Genomic DNA, 14,946 nt, shown 5'->3' on the forward strand with positions numbered 1-14,946 from the left:
TTCAGTGCATCGTGAGGCACTCTGGGATTTTCTGCGAGGACTATTGGTTTGCTGACAGGCCTGTATATTGGGACAGAGAGTGCTGTGAAGTGTTGTTGGGGGCCTTGTCCAGCTTCTTTCCCGTGAATGCGGGAGTGAGGCAGGGCTGCGTCCTTGCCCCATCGCTTTTCAACGCTTGTGTGGACTGGGTACTGAGCAGAGTTGTGGACCAGAGTCATTGCGGAGCATCCATTGGCAATACCAGGGTCACTGACCTTGTTTTTGCTGATGATGCAGTAATCATGGCGGAGTCGCTGAAGGTTTTGGTGATGGCTCTCGAGGCACTGCACGAGGAGGCGAAGCCCTTGGGACTCCAGGTCTCCTGGGCCAAGACCAAGGTAAAGGTGTTTGGAGGCTTGCTGGATGAAACAGTACAGTCTGTTCATGCGTTTGGCAAGGACGTTGAGATCTCAGAAGGTTTCACGTATCTTGGTAGCGTAGTTCATAACAATGGTGAATCTGGCCAGGAAGTCTTACGGCGGATTGGTCTGGCCCACGGTGTTATGGACTCGCTCAACACGAGTATGTGGCGTTGTCGATACCTGTGCAGAAGGACAAAGATCCGGATCTTCAAGTCCCTTGTGCTCCCTGTCTTACTCTATGGTTGTGAGACATGGGCACTAAATGAGGACTTGGAGAGGCGTATTGACGCCTTTGGTAATAAGTGTCTACGCAGAATCATGGGATATCGCTGGAATGACTTTGTGTCAAACCGGCGACTACTCCGTGAAACTGATTCGACATATATTACCTGCATAGTCCGTCAACGCCAACTCCAGCTATTCGGGCACGTGGCACGTTTTCCGGAAGCTGATCCTGCTCATCGGGTTGTCTCTGTAAAACACAATCCTGAGTGGAGGAGGCCAAGGGGACGCCCACGGAGTTCGTGGCTTGAGCAAGTTGATAGATCCTGAGATCCTGCCAGGAGGTACTAGGGTTGGGAAGGGGGCCTGCATGGAGACTCGCCTGGAGAGACCCCCAGCCCCCATTGATTGATTGAATAACATGTGGAAGGGCACTGTTGAAGGCACATGACACACCTCATATTTTTCTCTGTTTACAACCACCACATCGTGCTGACACTCCTTTCAGTCAGACAAAACAAAAGAGAAAAAAAAAGCAATGAAAATGCAGAATAAACACTATAATATGTGGAAGGACACTGGAAAGTGAACAGCTTGCCTCATACTTTGTTTACAAGCACCACCACCACCACACCATGCCAACACTTCAGTCAGTCAGAAAAAAGAAAAAAAAAGAAAAAAAAAGCTATGTAAATGTAGAGTAAACACAATAACACTGTGGAAAGCACATGGTGTTCCTCATACTATGCTTTGTTTACTACAGTACCCTCTCGAGTTTCGCGCTTGCCTCGTTCCGAAGGTATAGCGCTAAACTCAAGGATTGCGAAACTCAAGGTATTGAAAACACTGAAAAAGCGCTTATTTGTTCCGACCCGTGATTTTATTTATTTTTTTTTTTTTTACATGTGGGCTATGGCGCCAGTAGACTATCCATCTGGGCCTGATGGTCAGCCTGAGCCCGTCATGGCGCAGGCAACTGTTTATAGTGGCGCCATTATAATTGGCTCATGCTGCCCCCCGGAGCTCACTTTTTTTCTTCTTTACTCCCTTGTTATCTCAAAATACGTACAGGTAAATCTCGATTTACGCGAGTTTGGTTTACGCGTTTTTTAAATAACGCGGGATCCAAAATCCAAATAAATGTTTAATTTACACGTTTTTTCACTTATACGCGATATTTTATGGAGTGGCCACCAGATGTCTCACGCAACTCGACTCACATGACGCCGCGGCCACCTAGCTGAGCTCATTCTTCCCGCACGCCACTTGAACAACAATACAGTCCCCACGCTGCCACGCTACTCAACAATAGGGGTGGGCATGTACTGGTACCAGTACCGGTACCAGAGTGCTCAGTACCGGTACCAATACTAGCCAGCCGCTCATGGTGTCCCTCATTTTTTCCTCACACGAGTGAGGCTGAGACTGAGTGCCTGAGTAGATGTCTCGGTGATAGGGATATTCTCTCTCTCTCTCTCTCCACTGAATGAAGTGAATATTTATTTTTCGATAGAAACCTACCTCTTGTTTGATTTACATTGTTTTTTTATTTATGCAAACTCTTCAAGGACACAATACTCGCGTAAATCGAGAGTTACCTGTACCTTGGAAAAAGGAAGAAAACAGGAAGAGAGAACGGGTCGCTTAAAGCCAATGATGAAGCCTTACGATTGTCTGAGCTCTGAAAACACGCTTGTGATTCGCTGGGAGTCCGATGACGTCATCGCCGGCGCTCACCCGGTCAGCGTCCTCGCTGCCTTGGGGCGGTGTCACACTGGCCGTTTTCCTCTTATCGTTGTGGCTACTAGCACTAGCTACTAGCCACTATAAACACTCGCCTGCGCCAGAACGGGCTGAGCCGACCATCAGGCCCCACCTGGAAGAAGCCTTGGGCCGACCATCAGGCCCCACCGGGAGGATGCCTACCGGCGCAATAGGCAGCAACGTAAAAAAAAAAAAAAAAAAAAAAACGTGCGTCATTCCGGGAGCGAGTTGTCAATTGTCCGTAAGCTGGCGTCACACACGGCTAAGGTCGGTTGCCCGTAACCACATCCACAACGTAAACAAAGAGCTTGCCCTGTATCGACATGGCGTCGTCTGCTAAAGTAAGGGCTCTCGCGGCTTGTGCTGCCATTACCCAAGTTATGGACTTGTTGCTGCAGTTAAATGGAAGGAATAAGAAGCTGTTGTGCGTGTGGCATGCCTGTGGCTCCTCCATGCAAGTTCTCATTGTCACCATTGTGCGTGAGCGGCCAACCCACTCATCTAGACTCTGACCACGTAAACACGTGGATCGAGTAAAAACAAAGACACACGCACGCACACACCAGACTCATCATGAACCATGGCAGATGTTTCTCACAAACAGAAATGGCTTCGCCATTTCCTTGAGTGTGTTGGAACTTATTTTGTGAGTGGTTCATACAAACCAAGAAGAGAGCAGTGTTAAAGACGACTGCTCTCTTCTTGCCAAGAGCTAGGTTTGGTTCATGTGAGCCACTCACCAAATTCGTTCTAACACACTCAAGAATTGGTGAAGTCGTTTCTGTTTGTCAGAAACATCTGCAATGGTTCTTAATGTGTCTGGTGTGTGTGTGTGTGTGTGTGTGTGTGTGTGTGTGTGTGTGTGTGTGTAGTTGTTCGATCCATGTGTTTATGTGGTTGAGTCTAGATGGGTAGGTTGGCCGCGCACATGCAGTGGTGACGATGAGAACTGGCATGGAGTAACACAGGCATGCCACACCCACAACTGTTTCTTCCTTCCATTTAACTGCAGCAACAAGTCCATAACTTGGGTAATGGCAGCACAAGCCGCGACAGCCCTTACTTTAGCAGACGACGCCATGTTGATACAGGGCAAGTGCTTTGTTTACATTGTGGATGTGGATACGGGCAACCGACCTTGGCCGTGTGTGACGCACACCAGGAAAAGTTGGAGTTGCCGGTTGCCCAAGTTGCCGCCAACGCAGTGGGAAGAAATAAGTCTTGTGTGACACCAGGTTACGGACAACCGTGAATTCGCTCCCGGTTGGGCGTACGAGTGTTGCCCGTAGCTCTAACGGTTGGACGAAAACGGCCATTGTGACACCGCCTTAAGGCAGTGAAGCCGCTGATAGGGTGAGCGTCGGCGATGACGTCATCGGACTCCCAGTGAATCACAAGCGTGTTTTCAGAACTGTCAGCCAATTGTAAGGCAGCTGCCTTCAACTGCGGCTTCAAAACGACCCGTTCTCTCTCTCTCTCTCTCTCTCTCTCTCTTGCCATAACCACAATGTTTGAAGGAAAATATCCAGTGTGATACTCCCTTTAAAGGTAGCGTGCATGACGCCGATGATAAGTAGACGTGACCCATATGTGTCAAAGCAGCGTGAAACTCAGGATGGTAAGAATTTAGGACTAACCGCGAAACTCGTGGATCGCGAAACTCGAGAGGGTACTGTAGTGTTGCCGCCCTTAATACCTCATTGCCCTCACCTCACCCTTGCCATCTCATTACAAAAGTCATTATAAGGTATTATTTCCAGTTTACATGAAATATAGTATGTGTTTATGTGTGCCTTCTTGGTTCCGGCAAGGGCGTGACTGTGCAAAGCATGGCGAGGGCGCCCATCTACTATTTTTCCCATAAGAACATGAATTTCTACTACATGAGCTTGCATATCACCCATCCAGTTGCTTAGTAAGCGTGACTACTGCACCTTAACTTTCGGATTAATCCCTTCAACACGAGGATGTGTATACTGCGTCCTTGTGTGCCCCGCACCATATCCGAGGATGCACATACTGCATCCTGGCGCGCTTTAGTCAATATAAGAGTTATTTTATCTTTATATTTATGCTTACATCTCAAAATTATCAATTAATTTATGTTTCTTTATGTGCACCATTTAATTCTGCATGTTTTCATATATAATACATGTTGAATTTATGGCTTAAAACATGTTATATTCAATAGCGACATTTGAAATTTCGTGCGCGGGGCGATCCCGGATACGGCGCGGGGCGCTGTTTTCGCCCGGCTGTAGTGAAGGAGTTAATGTCACTTTATTTTCTCCTATTGATTTCTTGCTGCTTCATCCTCTCAGTTTGCCAGACCATATTTGTCTGTCTTCTAATTTTTCCCTTTATCCTTAGTTATCTGTGTCTTAGGTGGGTAGGTGTCACAGACATTGCAATTTATAATATTTGCACTCCTCTGGCTCTACATATTGCATTGTATTTAATGATAATAATAACCTAATGGAATGAGGAGGGTGGAAGGCATACAAAGATTGAGATACTTTCGGAGCATGGAGAAGAATACTGTTAAAAGATCACTTTACATAATCTAGAACCCAGAACCCCAGAAATGGCCATTTGATTATATGTTTTTGCCAATTCAACCATTTGTTTAATTTCAGTTCGAGTGTGTGAAGGTTCTGGAGAAGTTCTCATGACTGAAGAAAAGGATTTGGCCACCATTTTGAAAGAAGGAAAACAGCTGCATGTCGGATTTTCTCCCCTTCAGCCTTTGGCAACACTCTATTCAGTTTTTTCTGCAGTACTTGCACAGCCAACTGGCCATTACCTCCTTCACCATGACTCTAACACTAATGCATTTATTCAGCTGATGAAGGCTTCCAACCCTAGCAGGTTAGTGCAGTGAACTAGGTTTGTAAAATTTTAATCTAATATACATGAATGGGTCGTTGCTTCCATGCTTAGTAATTTGAGCAATTTATATTTTTCTTTCATGGGCTGTTTCTCTCTATTTCTCTCCTTTTGGTTTATACTTCTTCCTTTATGGTGGCTGGCAAATTTATCCCCTTAGGAATCCCAAGGAGGCTATAAGGAAGGTGGTTGCATGTGGAGCGGAAGGAAATTGACTAGTTGGCATCTCATCTCGGCGGCCAAAGGCCCCACCCCTCGCCTGCCTTAGCCACACCCCATTTTGACAGAGCTTCTGTGTGCACTTGGCCCTCACACACAGTATAGACCAATAATACCTTAGCTTTCTTGTATAGATCCTTACTTCAATATAGTCAGATTTCATTCAAATAACGTAATCAGCTTTTGGCCTACAGCAAACATAAACTACGTGAGTTAAATACATAGATTCGGTGAACTATTGTGTTTGCAATCCGTGAAATCACTGAGCCCAGTGAATGGAATTCAGAGGTATGACCTGAATTATTACAATATACGGGAAAAAACATGAAGCAACAGACCTTTTTTAATATTTAATGGGTATAACATACAAAATACACATTTCCAAACATAAGTATCTAATATAGTACATATTCAAAATACATATTGTAATATGAAAGGTATATTTTTCAGCATACAAGTTATTTATAACATTTGAAGAATCTAAAGAATGTAGCCTAATATGAAAGAGTTTATCTCGTCGTGAAACTTTGGGATAAGGACAGCATAAGCTAAGGTGCATTATAACTGATAAGAACCTTGATTACATAATATTTTATATGACAAAAAAAGGTATAGGCCTACTGTGTGTTATGTACTGGAAGCCTACGCTTTTCATTTCCAAAAAAAATAATATTTTTTGTGGCACTGGTAAAATACTTACTCTATATGATCTTCATATGAAACAGGATTGTATATGTTGTTTCCTACTATACATTTCAGCGGCGGACAAACGCTATTTTTCGCAAATATCTCCTAAACGAATCGTTGGATCAGTATGATATTTCAGCACACTACCTTTAACACCCGGACCTAATTTGTGGCTGACATACCATATTGCAATATGTGTTATGTTAGGAGTTTACTGACTGATATTAAGCCTAATCCAGTCATCATATCTAAGGTGTTATACAGAATCGGACGAGTGTGGGGTACTCGTCTAACCCCTCCACAACGGCCCGAACAACCCCCAGACCACTCCTTCCCTACCCCTATATTGCAGTATCCCCCTCCTCGTTCCCCTCTTCACCCCCCTACTCACACCATCCCCCTTCCCCAGCCCGAGGCTATGACTTGCAGAGGCAGGGTATAACTCATTGACTGCCGAGGCGCACCCAGGTGTTGTACAGTAATTATCAATGTGAAATACGTCTTGCCTCCATGGAATTGTACCATGCTCTTAGTTAATAATCATATATATACATATACACCTACATAACATTCTAATATATAATACAGTGATGGGAGAAATAGGGAGGGACACAAGAGTGATGAGGGAGGCGAGGAGCTAGAAGGAGAAGAGGAGGGATAATGAGCGAAGGGAGAAGTAGTTGTGGTCAGGAATAGTTTGGGAGGGTGTTCGGGGGGCACACTTTCCTTCGAATGCGTCAACATGACTCGTCGGGTTTGTGTTATTTTTCACGAGTAAACTCCTCCCATAACACATATAGTAATGTGGTATGTTAGCCATAAATTAGGTCCGGACGATAATTTTAGTGTGCTGAAATATCATACTGATCCAACGATTCGTTTAGGAGATATTTGCGAAAAACAGCGTTTGTCCGCCGCTGAAATGCATAGTAGTCTTGGCAGATTTAATGTAGGGCACGAACCTGGCTTCAAGGAAAGCTTGACGTTGTCATGTGACAGATGACAGTTAAAAGAGTCTGGTGAGAAATGCATTCAACCAACATGATGCCATGGTTTCACTTGGTTCTTGTGTGATGAGTCATTCCTTTTACAAGTGTCTAGCCATTTACATAACTTTTGATTTCTGGGAAAGACATGAAAAGCTACAAATTTCCTTCTGTTTCTCACATTTACGTGGCACGTAGCGACAGCACAAGACACCATCACAGCAGAATTACAATGTCAACACACTGAAACAGACCGCTGGTGTGGTGTCATCTGCCATCCTGTATCATGAGACATCCCATCCTGATCTGTGCATCGCAGAACCCAATCTTTCCTATCACAGAGTAACTAAGTGAAGCATCTAAGTGTAAAAAAGTACCAAGGAGGACCTAAAAAACAATGCAAAGCAGAACAGGTCACAAGAAGAAGAAGTGATTGTTGATATCCTAGTTATATATACATACATATGTCATCATTTGCTTTTATAATAATATAAATTAACTTGGGTGGGACAGATCCCAACAAGCAGTCGACAAAAGACACGGTACCGTGTCAAAATTCACGTATGTATACAGGATGGGATGTCTCACGATACGGAAATGTCTGACGACACCACACCGGAATTCCCACCTCACAAGTGACAGGCGACAACTGTCAAAGTTGGGCAGAGCTTTGTGACGCCACACGAGTGACATCATACCTAGCCAATCAGGACACAGAAGTTATTTCCAATTACGATTCTGTTACGGATTGTTTTATATTATTTATTGTCAGTAGCAGTATCAGGAGTGCAACAAAAAATCGACACTTTTGTTTAAGTTTGCGAAGCTATTTTTATTATAATGAAACTTACAAAACAAACAGGAAGAAATCCTATTTTGTTTTGTGTTACCACAGCTCTCAATGGGATAACGCTACCTCCCTTATAGATACCTTGAGGAATCCTGCAGCTAACAGTCAATCCGGTCCCTCATCTAGACTGTAACTCCTGCCCACAAAACGTATCCCAGCTAAAAATAAGTCAAAAGGTAGAGGTCAGGGTTGTGGCGCAAGTCTAGACCCAAATCTGGTTCTGCTGGAGGACCCAACCCCGTGGTGGGGTTCCTCAATGCATCCACACCGGGCACTTAATTTTTAATGAAAACATTGCCGGAGTTATCTGAAGCACTTGTTAAACCAGTGTTTCCTAAATTCATTTCATTCCTTATTCAAAATTAATGAAACAGAAATCCAGCCATACATCAGATCCCATCCCCTGATAAATGTCATCCCTCTGCTAGGTGGCTGAGTGAACTGTATATATTTGTTTATTGTTGTCTCATGCTGTTAAGTGGCCATGCACTAACCTTACAGTTACATGTAAATGCAGTATGTAATGGAATCAGGTACATAAATAATTTGCAGTATATATTTGTGGTCAACCAAAAAGTTAAAAAAGAAAATGGCGATCGTTACTTCCCCACCACCCACACTGTGTTGTCAGTCTCTTGACATGTATTGGCAGAGCAACTGCTTGTAGTTACGATACAGTTTTTATTACCCGTTTGTTATTTTCAATTTTCATTTATTTATTTCATTTATATATCAATATATGCATACTATAAATTATGCTTAATGTTATATACACCTTCAATTTTGAAATTCTCAAACAGATAATTTTATATTTAACTTTTTTGTACATGGTTTTACATTCAGCTGTTTTTTCATGGTCAGCCATGCATAGCAAGACCTTTGCATAAAAGAAAACATGCATTTGGAGGGATTACTGTAGTCTGTTCATGGATGTGGCAAATACAATGATATCTTGAAAAATTTCACTACCTTGTTAGGCAGAACAATGCTGAGTTTTGACAAGAAGTCTTACAGTGGATTGGCTTGGCCTGCATTATTGTGGACTTAATCAGCATGGTTATGTGGTGTTGATACCTGTGCAGGAGAGCAGAGATATGGATCTTCAAGGCACTTGTTCTCCATCTGTAAGACATTCACAGTGAATAGTGATAGAATCATGGGATATCACTGGAATGACTTTGTGTCAAACCAGCAACTACACCGTGAGAGTGGATCGAGGCCTATTACCTGCACAGTCTGTGAAGGCTAATTCTGTGTATAAGGTGATGTGGTACAATACCCAGAGGCTGACCTTACTCAGCTTTTTCCCCATTCTTTGATATTGTCTCATTTTGCAGACTCCTGTACGATTTTTACTTTTCTCACTTACGATCCATGGTTGTTGATAAATTTATAATCTTAAAACTTGTTTAGCCTCCTAGTGTATGAGATCATGTATGTTTTTATTAATTTCAGAGAAGCAACTTTGCACACGTACAATCTCCATAAGGTGTATGCAGCTCCTGCAGTCAATACAAGAATGTACGCTGTGGCTCCCTGGTTAGCCATTGACACCCATGTACTTTCTCCCTTTCATATGAAGCATAAGAAGATTCCAGGAACCTTTCCAATGAGTAATCGTAAGTTTTCAGATGATCTTTAAGTGTTAATATCCACTACTCTCCCCCATGGATTCTTCCTGGTCATATTGTGTGATCTCATTTTCATAATTGTAACATAACACTGTTTTGTCCATCAGAATCCTTTGCTACATTCCTGTGGATTGTTTTTCATTCTTAGCTTCACCTTATACCATATTACCTTGGACTACTTTATCATCTACCTTCCCAGAGCATTTACATTTTTTCAGTCATTCCTTTTAGATGAATTCTTGCCACTTGACCAGTTTCAACATTATTCTAATTTTGCACTTTATTCCTTTTCTTGCACTAAAGCCTGACTTCTCCATATATTAACATTATTTCCCCATGTTCATGCACTGCATTTGGAAAAAATTATAGATGTAAATAATTTTGGTGGAGATTCCTGTCATGAATTCCCCATGCTTAGAAATAGCCGAGAGGGAAATTTCCATGGAAGTCCCTGGCATTTTATTTGGGAAGTAGAAAATTCCTACCATACGCTCCCCAGACCCAGACCTTACATGGGCAGAGCTTATCAAATACTTATTATTGTCTATTGCTGCCAATGCTGAAATATTTGTGGGATGCATGACCCATTATTACGTAGTGCATGGTGTTAGGGTATTAATAAATAATAACCCATAGCCATAAGGGCGTTAGATTAAGTGCAATCCAGGACGAGAGATGTCAGTTGTGGCGAGTGCTGGCATCTTGACCGCCGGGCAAGCGAGAGCGAGTGGCGGGTCGCCACTTGACCCGCGTTCTCTTCTTGGTGTGACCTAGTTGCTGGGCGGACGTGCCTTTTCTCCTCTCTGCTCCACATGTTACATCGTGGTGGAAGCAAGCATCCACAAGTCACCTCGATGTGTGCTTCAGGCCACGACCTGGGAGGTTACGAGAGGCGTGTTTGCTGGAGGAGCACCTTGCAAGTGTTTTGGAAGGCGCCGTGTGTGTTTTGGAGGACTCCATTGTGGGCGTGAGGACCACGTGGCATTGTGGGCAGGTTCCAGGCGCACTATCTACTGGTTGATAAGTATATCTTAGTCTAAGGTATTTTACGACAGTTAGCTAGGTAGCTGTGTGCATGAACTAATGACTAAATTCCTCATTCCAGAATGTTTTCATGCTTGTGTGATTAAATAAACTTATGAGTAGGATACAGCTGGTTTTGGTTATTCCTATGTGGGTGTGACAGGTTTGGTCAGTAAATATAAAGACGAGAAGGGGCTGTGAGTCTGATATCTCAAATTCCAGATATATATTATAAGCCCCCAGGTGTACTAAAAGCCATCACCTTACAACTCTCCTCACTCAGAGGAATCTGGAAGAACACTTTCGTCAGATCTATCTTAGAAAAAATCTAGAATCAGCCAGAGTAGCAAATGTGGTTTGCGGGTCAGTCATTGGCTCAGCATCTACGCGTGTCACCGCGTTTACCTTTCGATAATCACCGCAAATCCTAATTCCTCCTTCTTTCTTCCTTACGATAACCATGGGGCTGCAGTAGGGAGAATTTGATCTCTCTATGATACCTGCGGCCTCCATTTCACTTATTTCGCTTTTTACGGCGTCTACCAGTCGTACAGGAATCTGGTAAGGCCTTTGTCTGACAGGCTCCTTGCTTGTCAACTCGATTCGATACTCTGGTTCCCAAGGAATCTTAGGTTTGTCAGAAAAAAAATCTGCATAACTCTCTAGCAACTATGCTAATTGTTCCCTCTTCTCTGGGGCTAACTTTTCTCCTAACTTCACGTCATGCACTGACTCTGTCTAGAAGAGACAGTGAGAGGAGCCTCGTCATCCTCATCATCATTTATTACTACCGCCGCTCCCACATCTGCGATCTGAGGTTGAGAACAGTGACCTTTAACTAACTCCAGACACTTCACCCTATCATCATACCCACTTTCTCGCAAGCAACCTGTGGCTGCTTCTGGCTGGTAGTATTGTTTCGACATGTTGATGTGGAACCGTTTAGGGTGTCCATCAACCATGAGAATGTAATAAAGGTCATTGACCTTCTCCTGAACCTCGTAAGGTCCCTTCCACTGAGCTAGCAGCTTGTAGCTCACTGTGGGAAGCAAAACTAGGCACTGTTCTCCTACACTGAGCTTACGCAACTTGGCTTTCCAGTCGTAGTAACCTTTCTGTATTTGTTTTGCTTTGAGTAACTCTTCCTTAGCAGTGTTACAGGTCTCTCTCAACCTGTCACCTAAATCTAACACGTACTGGTACGTGTTCTTGACGTTCGGGTCCAGAACATCATCATCCCACAGTTCTCTCAATAACTGTAGCGGGCCCCTAATGGACCTCCCATACATTAGCTCAAACGGGGAGAACCTTGTAGAACTCTGCAGAGCTTCTCTGTACGCGAACAACAAAGGAGCAAGGTACCTGGGCCACTCCTTCAGCTGTTCGGTAGCCATGCGTTTAAGCATTTTTTTAAGTGTGCCATTGAAATGTCCACACAGTCTGTTTCCCATGGGATGGTAGGGTGTGATACGTAACCCTTTGCAAGCAAGCAAACGGAGTACTTCCTCCATCATCGCTGAGGTGAACTGAGTACCTCGATCACTCAGTATTTGTTTGGGTATACCTACTCGGCAAAATATGGTCATGAGAGCTTCAGCCACAGTTTGTGTCTCAATATTCTTGAGTGGCACTGCTTCTGCCCAACGCGTGGAAAAATCTACCAGCGTAAGAATATACCTGGAACCATCGCTGGTTCGGGGCTGTATTGGCCCCACCAAATCTACCACTACTCTCTCAAAAGGAGAGTCAATGATGGGCAGTGGCTGTAAGGGAGCAGGCTTTACCCTTCCCCTATCTATAGTCTTTTGATATACATCACAAGACCTCACAAATCTAGCTACATCCCTGGCCAGTAAAAATGTGCTTGTACGCGAGCGAGCGTTTTTGCTCTTCCCGTGTGACCACCTAGAGCAGTGCTATGACCTAACTTGAGAACAGCCTCTCTGTATTTTGCAGGCACAACTAACTGCAATTTCTTTTCGCCAGAAGGAGAGATGATCTGCCTATACATCAAGCCATGCTGCTTGACAAAACTGATGTGGTTGTCATTCAGCTGAATGACACTGTTTTCCTGCAGTGTGGCGTCACTCTCCACCTCCTTCCTTACGTCATTGCTGTTAGTTAAATCTCCAGGAGATGTAACCATGAGAGGCCTAACAGTGCTCTTACACTTAGCAGCGGCTCGTGTCACTACTGCTGCGCCAGTTTGAGGCTCACCTTTTCCGTGTAGCCTTTCACTTTCCCCAAAATCCTCTGGGTCCAACACCGTGTTAGGTGTTTGAGTTACTGCATTCTTACTCACCCCGTTAGTAGCTCCAGGAATGTTGCCAATCACTGAATCATAGAGCGGTGTTTCGAGTGTCACCATGGTCCAGCCTGTGTAATAAGGTGACGACTTTTATCTTGACCTCAGGAGCTATCACTGGCACGCTATTCAACTGCCATATTTTTCTACGTTCGCCTGTGAATTCATGGCTCCTAGCTAAGCTGTGCCTCAGAGTACAAATAGTAGATCCATTATCCCTCATCACTGTGACCTCTCGGTCTCCTACCCAAGCTTTACTCAGGTTCAACCGATCATCGTACTGATTTGTTGCTACTCCGGCCAATAGTCATTGATTCTGCGCCTCATTGCGATACTGGCCGCTCACAAAAGGCACCAGTGGTGGCGACACTTGCTTTCTACCAAAATTCCCATGCTGTGTTACACCTTCCTGCCTTACTGCAGCATTTTTGTGCCACTTAGAGTAGTTACCCTGATTCGGTCGCGGCCCATAACTTCCAGTCCTCGGACGCGGTGCATAATTCTGGTTACTTTTGGCTGAAAGCCACTGGCGGCTAATCGCACCTGTGGTGGCGACGCCTGAGGCCATCTTTCTTCCTGAGGCTTCACTCTGCATGTTACTGCTTTTAACTACAGGCTTTCTCGTCCTACCACAGGGCTCAAAATAGGAATTAGCCATTTCCTTCATATCCTCCAATTTCCTCACCTTGTCTATTTTGAGCCTCGTGACTAACTCATCTGGGCAGGATTTTACGTACTGTGCACGCAATATTAGGTCCTTCACACCTTCTGCTGTTTCCTCAGCACTGTCTTTCTTGAACCAATGCTCTAAGTACCCTTTGAGGCGAGCAGCAAATTGAGTTGCTGTCTCATCGTCATTTATGGAGGCAGAGGAGAACTGTTTCTTCAAATCATCAACTGACGTTCCATAACCTGCTAATAATGCCTCCTTCATATCCTTATACTTACGAGAGTCCTCATCCAATCTATGAATCACCTCCAAAGCTTTGCCTTCAAAAAGACTCATGAATTGAACACGCTTGGTGACCTCATCATACTGCATTAGGTTTGCAGCTTCCTCAAACCGCGCTTTAAATATCTCTATCTTGTCAACTTCCTTGAAATGATTAAGCTTTAGCTTTGGGGAAACTACTTTATTATTATGAGTTAATACCACCATTCCCAATATTCGCCGCCTGTAGCTCGGCTAATTTTACTGCGTGTGCCTCCTTTTCTCGCTCTCTCTCAGCTTCCAGTTTCCGTACTTCTAGCTGGTGTTGCTCCCTTTCTCTTTCTCTCTCTTTCTCTTGCGCTGTGAGTATGTACTCTTTGGTTTCCTTAGCATTTAACCCTATCTCTTCTGCTTCCTGTTTCCACTGTGATACAGACATCTTGCTAGTACCTACTTCACGACCCTAACAGCCAATGCTTAGTCCTATGGAGTGTGAGGTCTGGTCCCTTGTCCGGGCGCCAATTAAGGTGGGGTTCTTGAAAGACATGGACTTCCGAAGATCTCGAAGATTCACAGCAATAAAAAAGTATATAAAAAAATATCTGGAATTTGAGATATCAGACTCACAGCCCCTTCTCGTCTTTATATTTACCGACCAAACCTGTCACACCCACATAGGAATAAGCAAAACCAGCTGTATCCTACTCTTAAGTTTATTTAATCACACGAGCAAGAAAACATGCTGGAATGAGGGATTCAGTCACTAGTTCATGCACACAGCTACCTAGCTAACTATCGTAAAATACCTTAGACTAAGATATACTTATCAACCAGTAGATAGCGCACCTGGAGCCCACCCGCGATGCCATGTGGTCCTCACGCCCACAATGGAGTCCTCCAAAACACACACGGCGCCTTCCAAAACACTCGCAAGGTGCTCCTCCAGCAAACACGCCTCTCGTAACCTCCCAGGTCGTGGCCTGAAGCACACATCGAGGTGACTTGTGGAAGCTTGCAGGGTAGGAAGACCCACCACGATGT

General features: G+C 44.2%; 1 protein-coding gene across 4 annotated transcripts in view; it reads left to right on the forward strand.

Annotated features, from left to right (window-relative positions):
- The window catches only part of LOC127003447 (little elongation complex subunit 2-like), a 134,987-nt gene that overhangs the window by 110,544 nt on the left and 9,497 nt on the right, over positions 1-14,946 (forward strand). For all 4 annotated transcript variants that reach the window (XR_007757078.1, XM_050870168.1, XM_050870157.1 and 1 more), the window contains 2 exons: positions 5,024-5,255; positions 9,471-9,634. Coding sequence is in view for 3 of the 4 variants with exons in the window: in XM_050870168.1 (XP_050726125.1) it covers positions 5,024-5,255; positions 9,471-9,634 (396 nt within the window). In the remaining variant the exon portion in view is untranslated. The remainder of the gene's footprint in view (positions 1-5,023; positions 5,256-9,470; positions 9,635-14,946) is intronic.

Source organism: Eriocheir sinensis, chromosome 3 (genome assembly GCF_024679095.1).
Source record: "Eriocheir sinensis breed Jianghai 21 chromosome 3, ASM2467909v1, whole genome shotgun sequence".
Taxonomy (NCBI): domain Eukaryota; kingdom Metazoa; phylum Arthropoda; class Malacostraca; order Decapoda; family Varunidae; genus Eriocheir; species Eriocheir sinensis.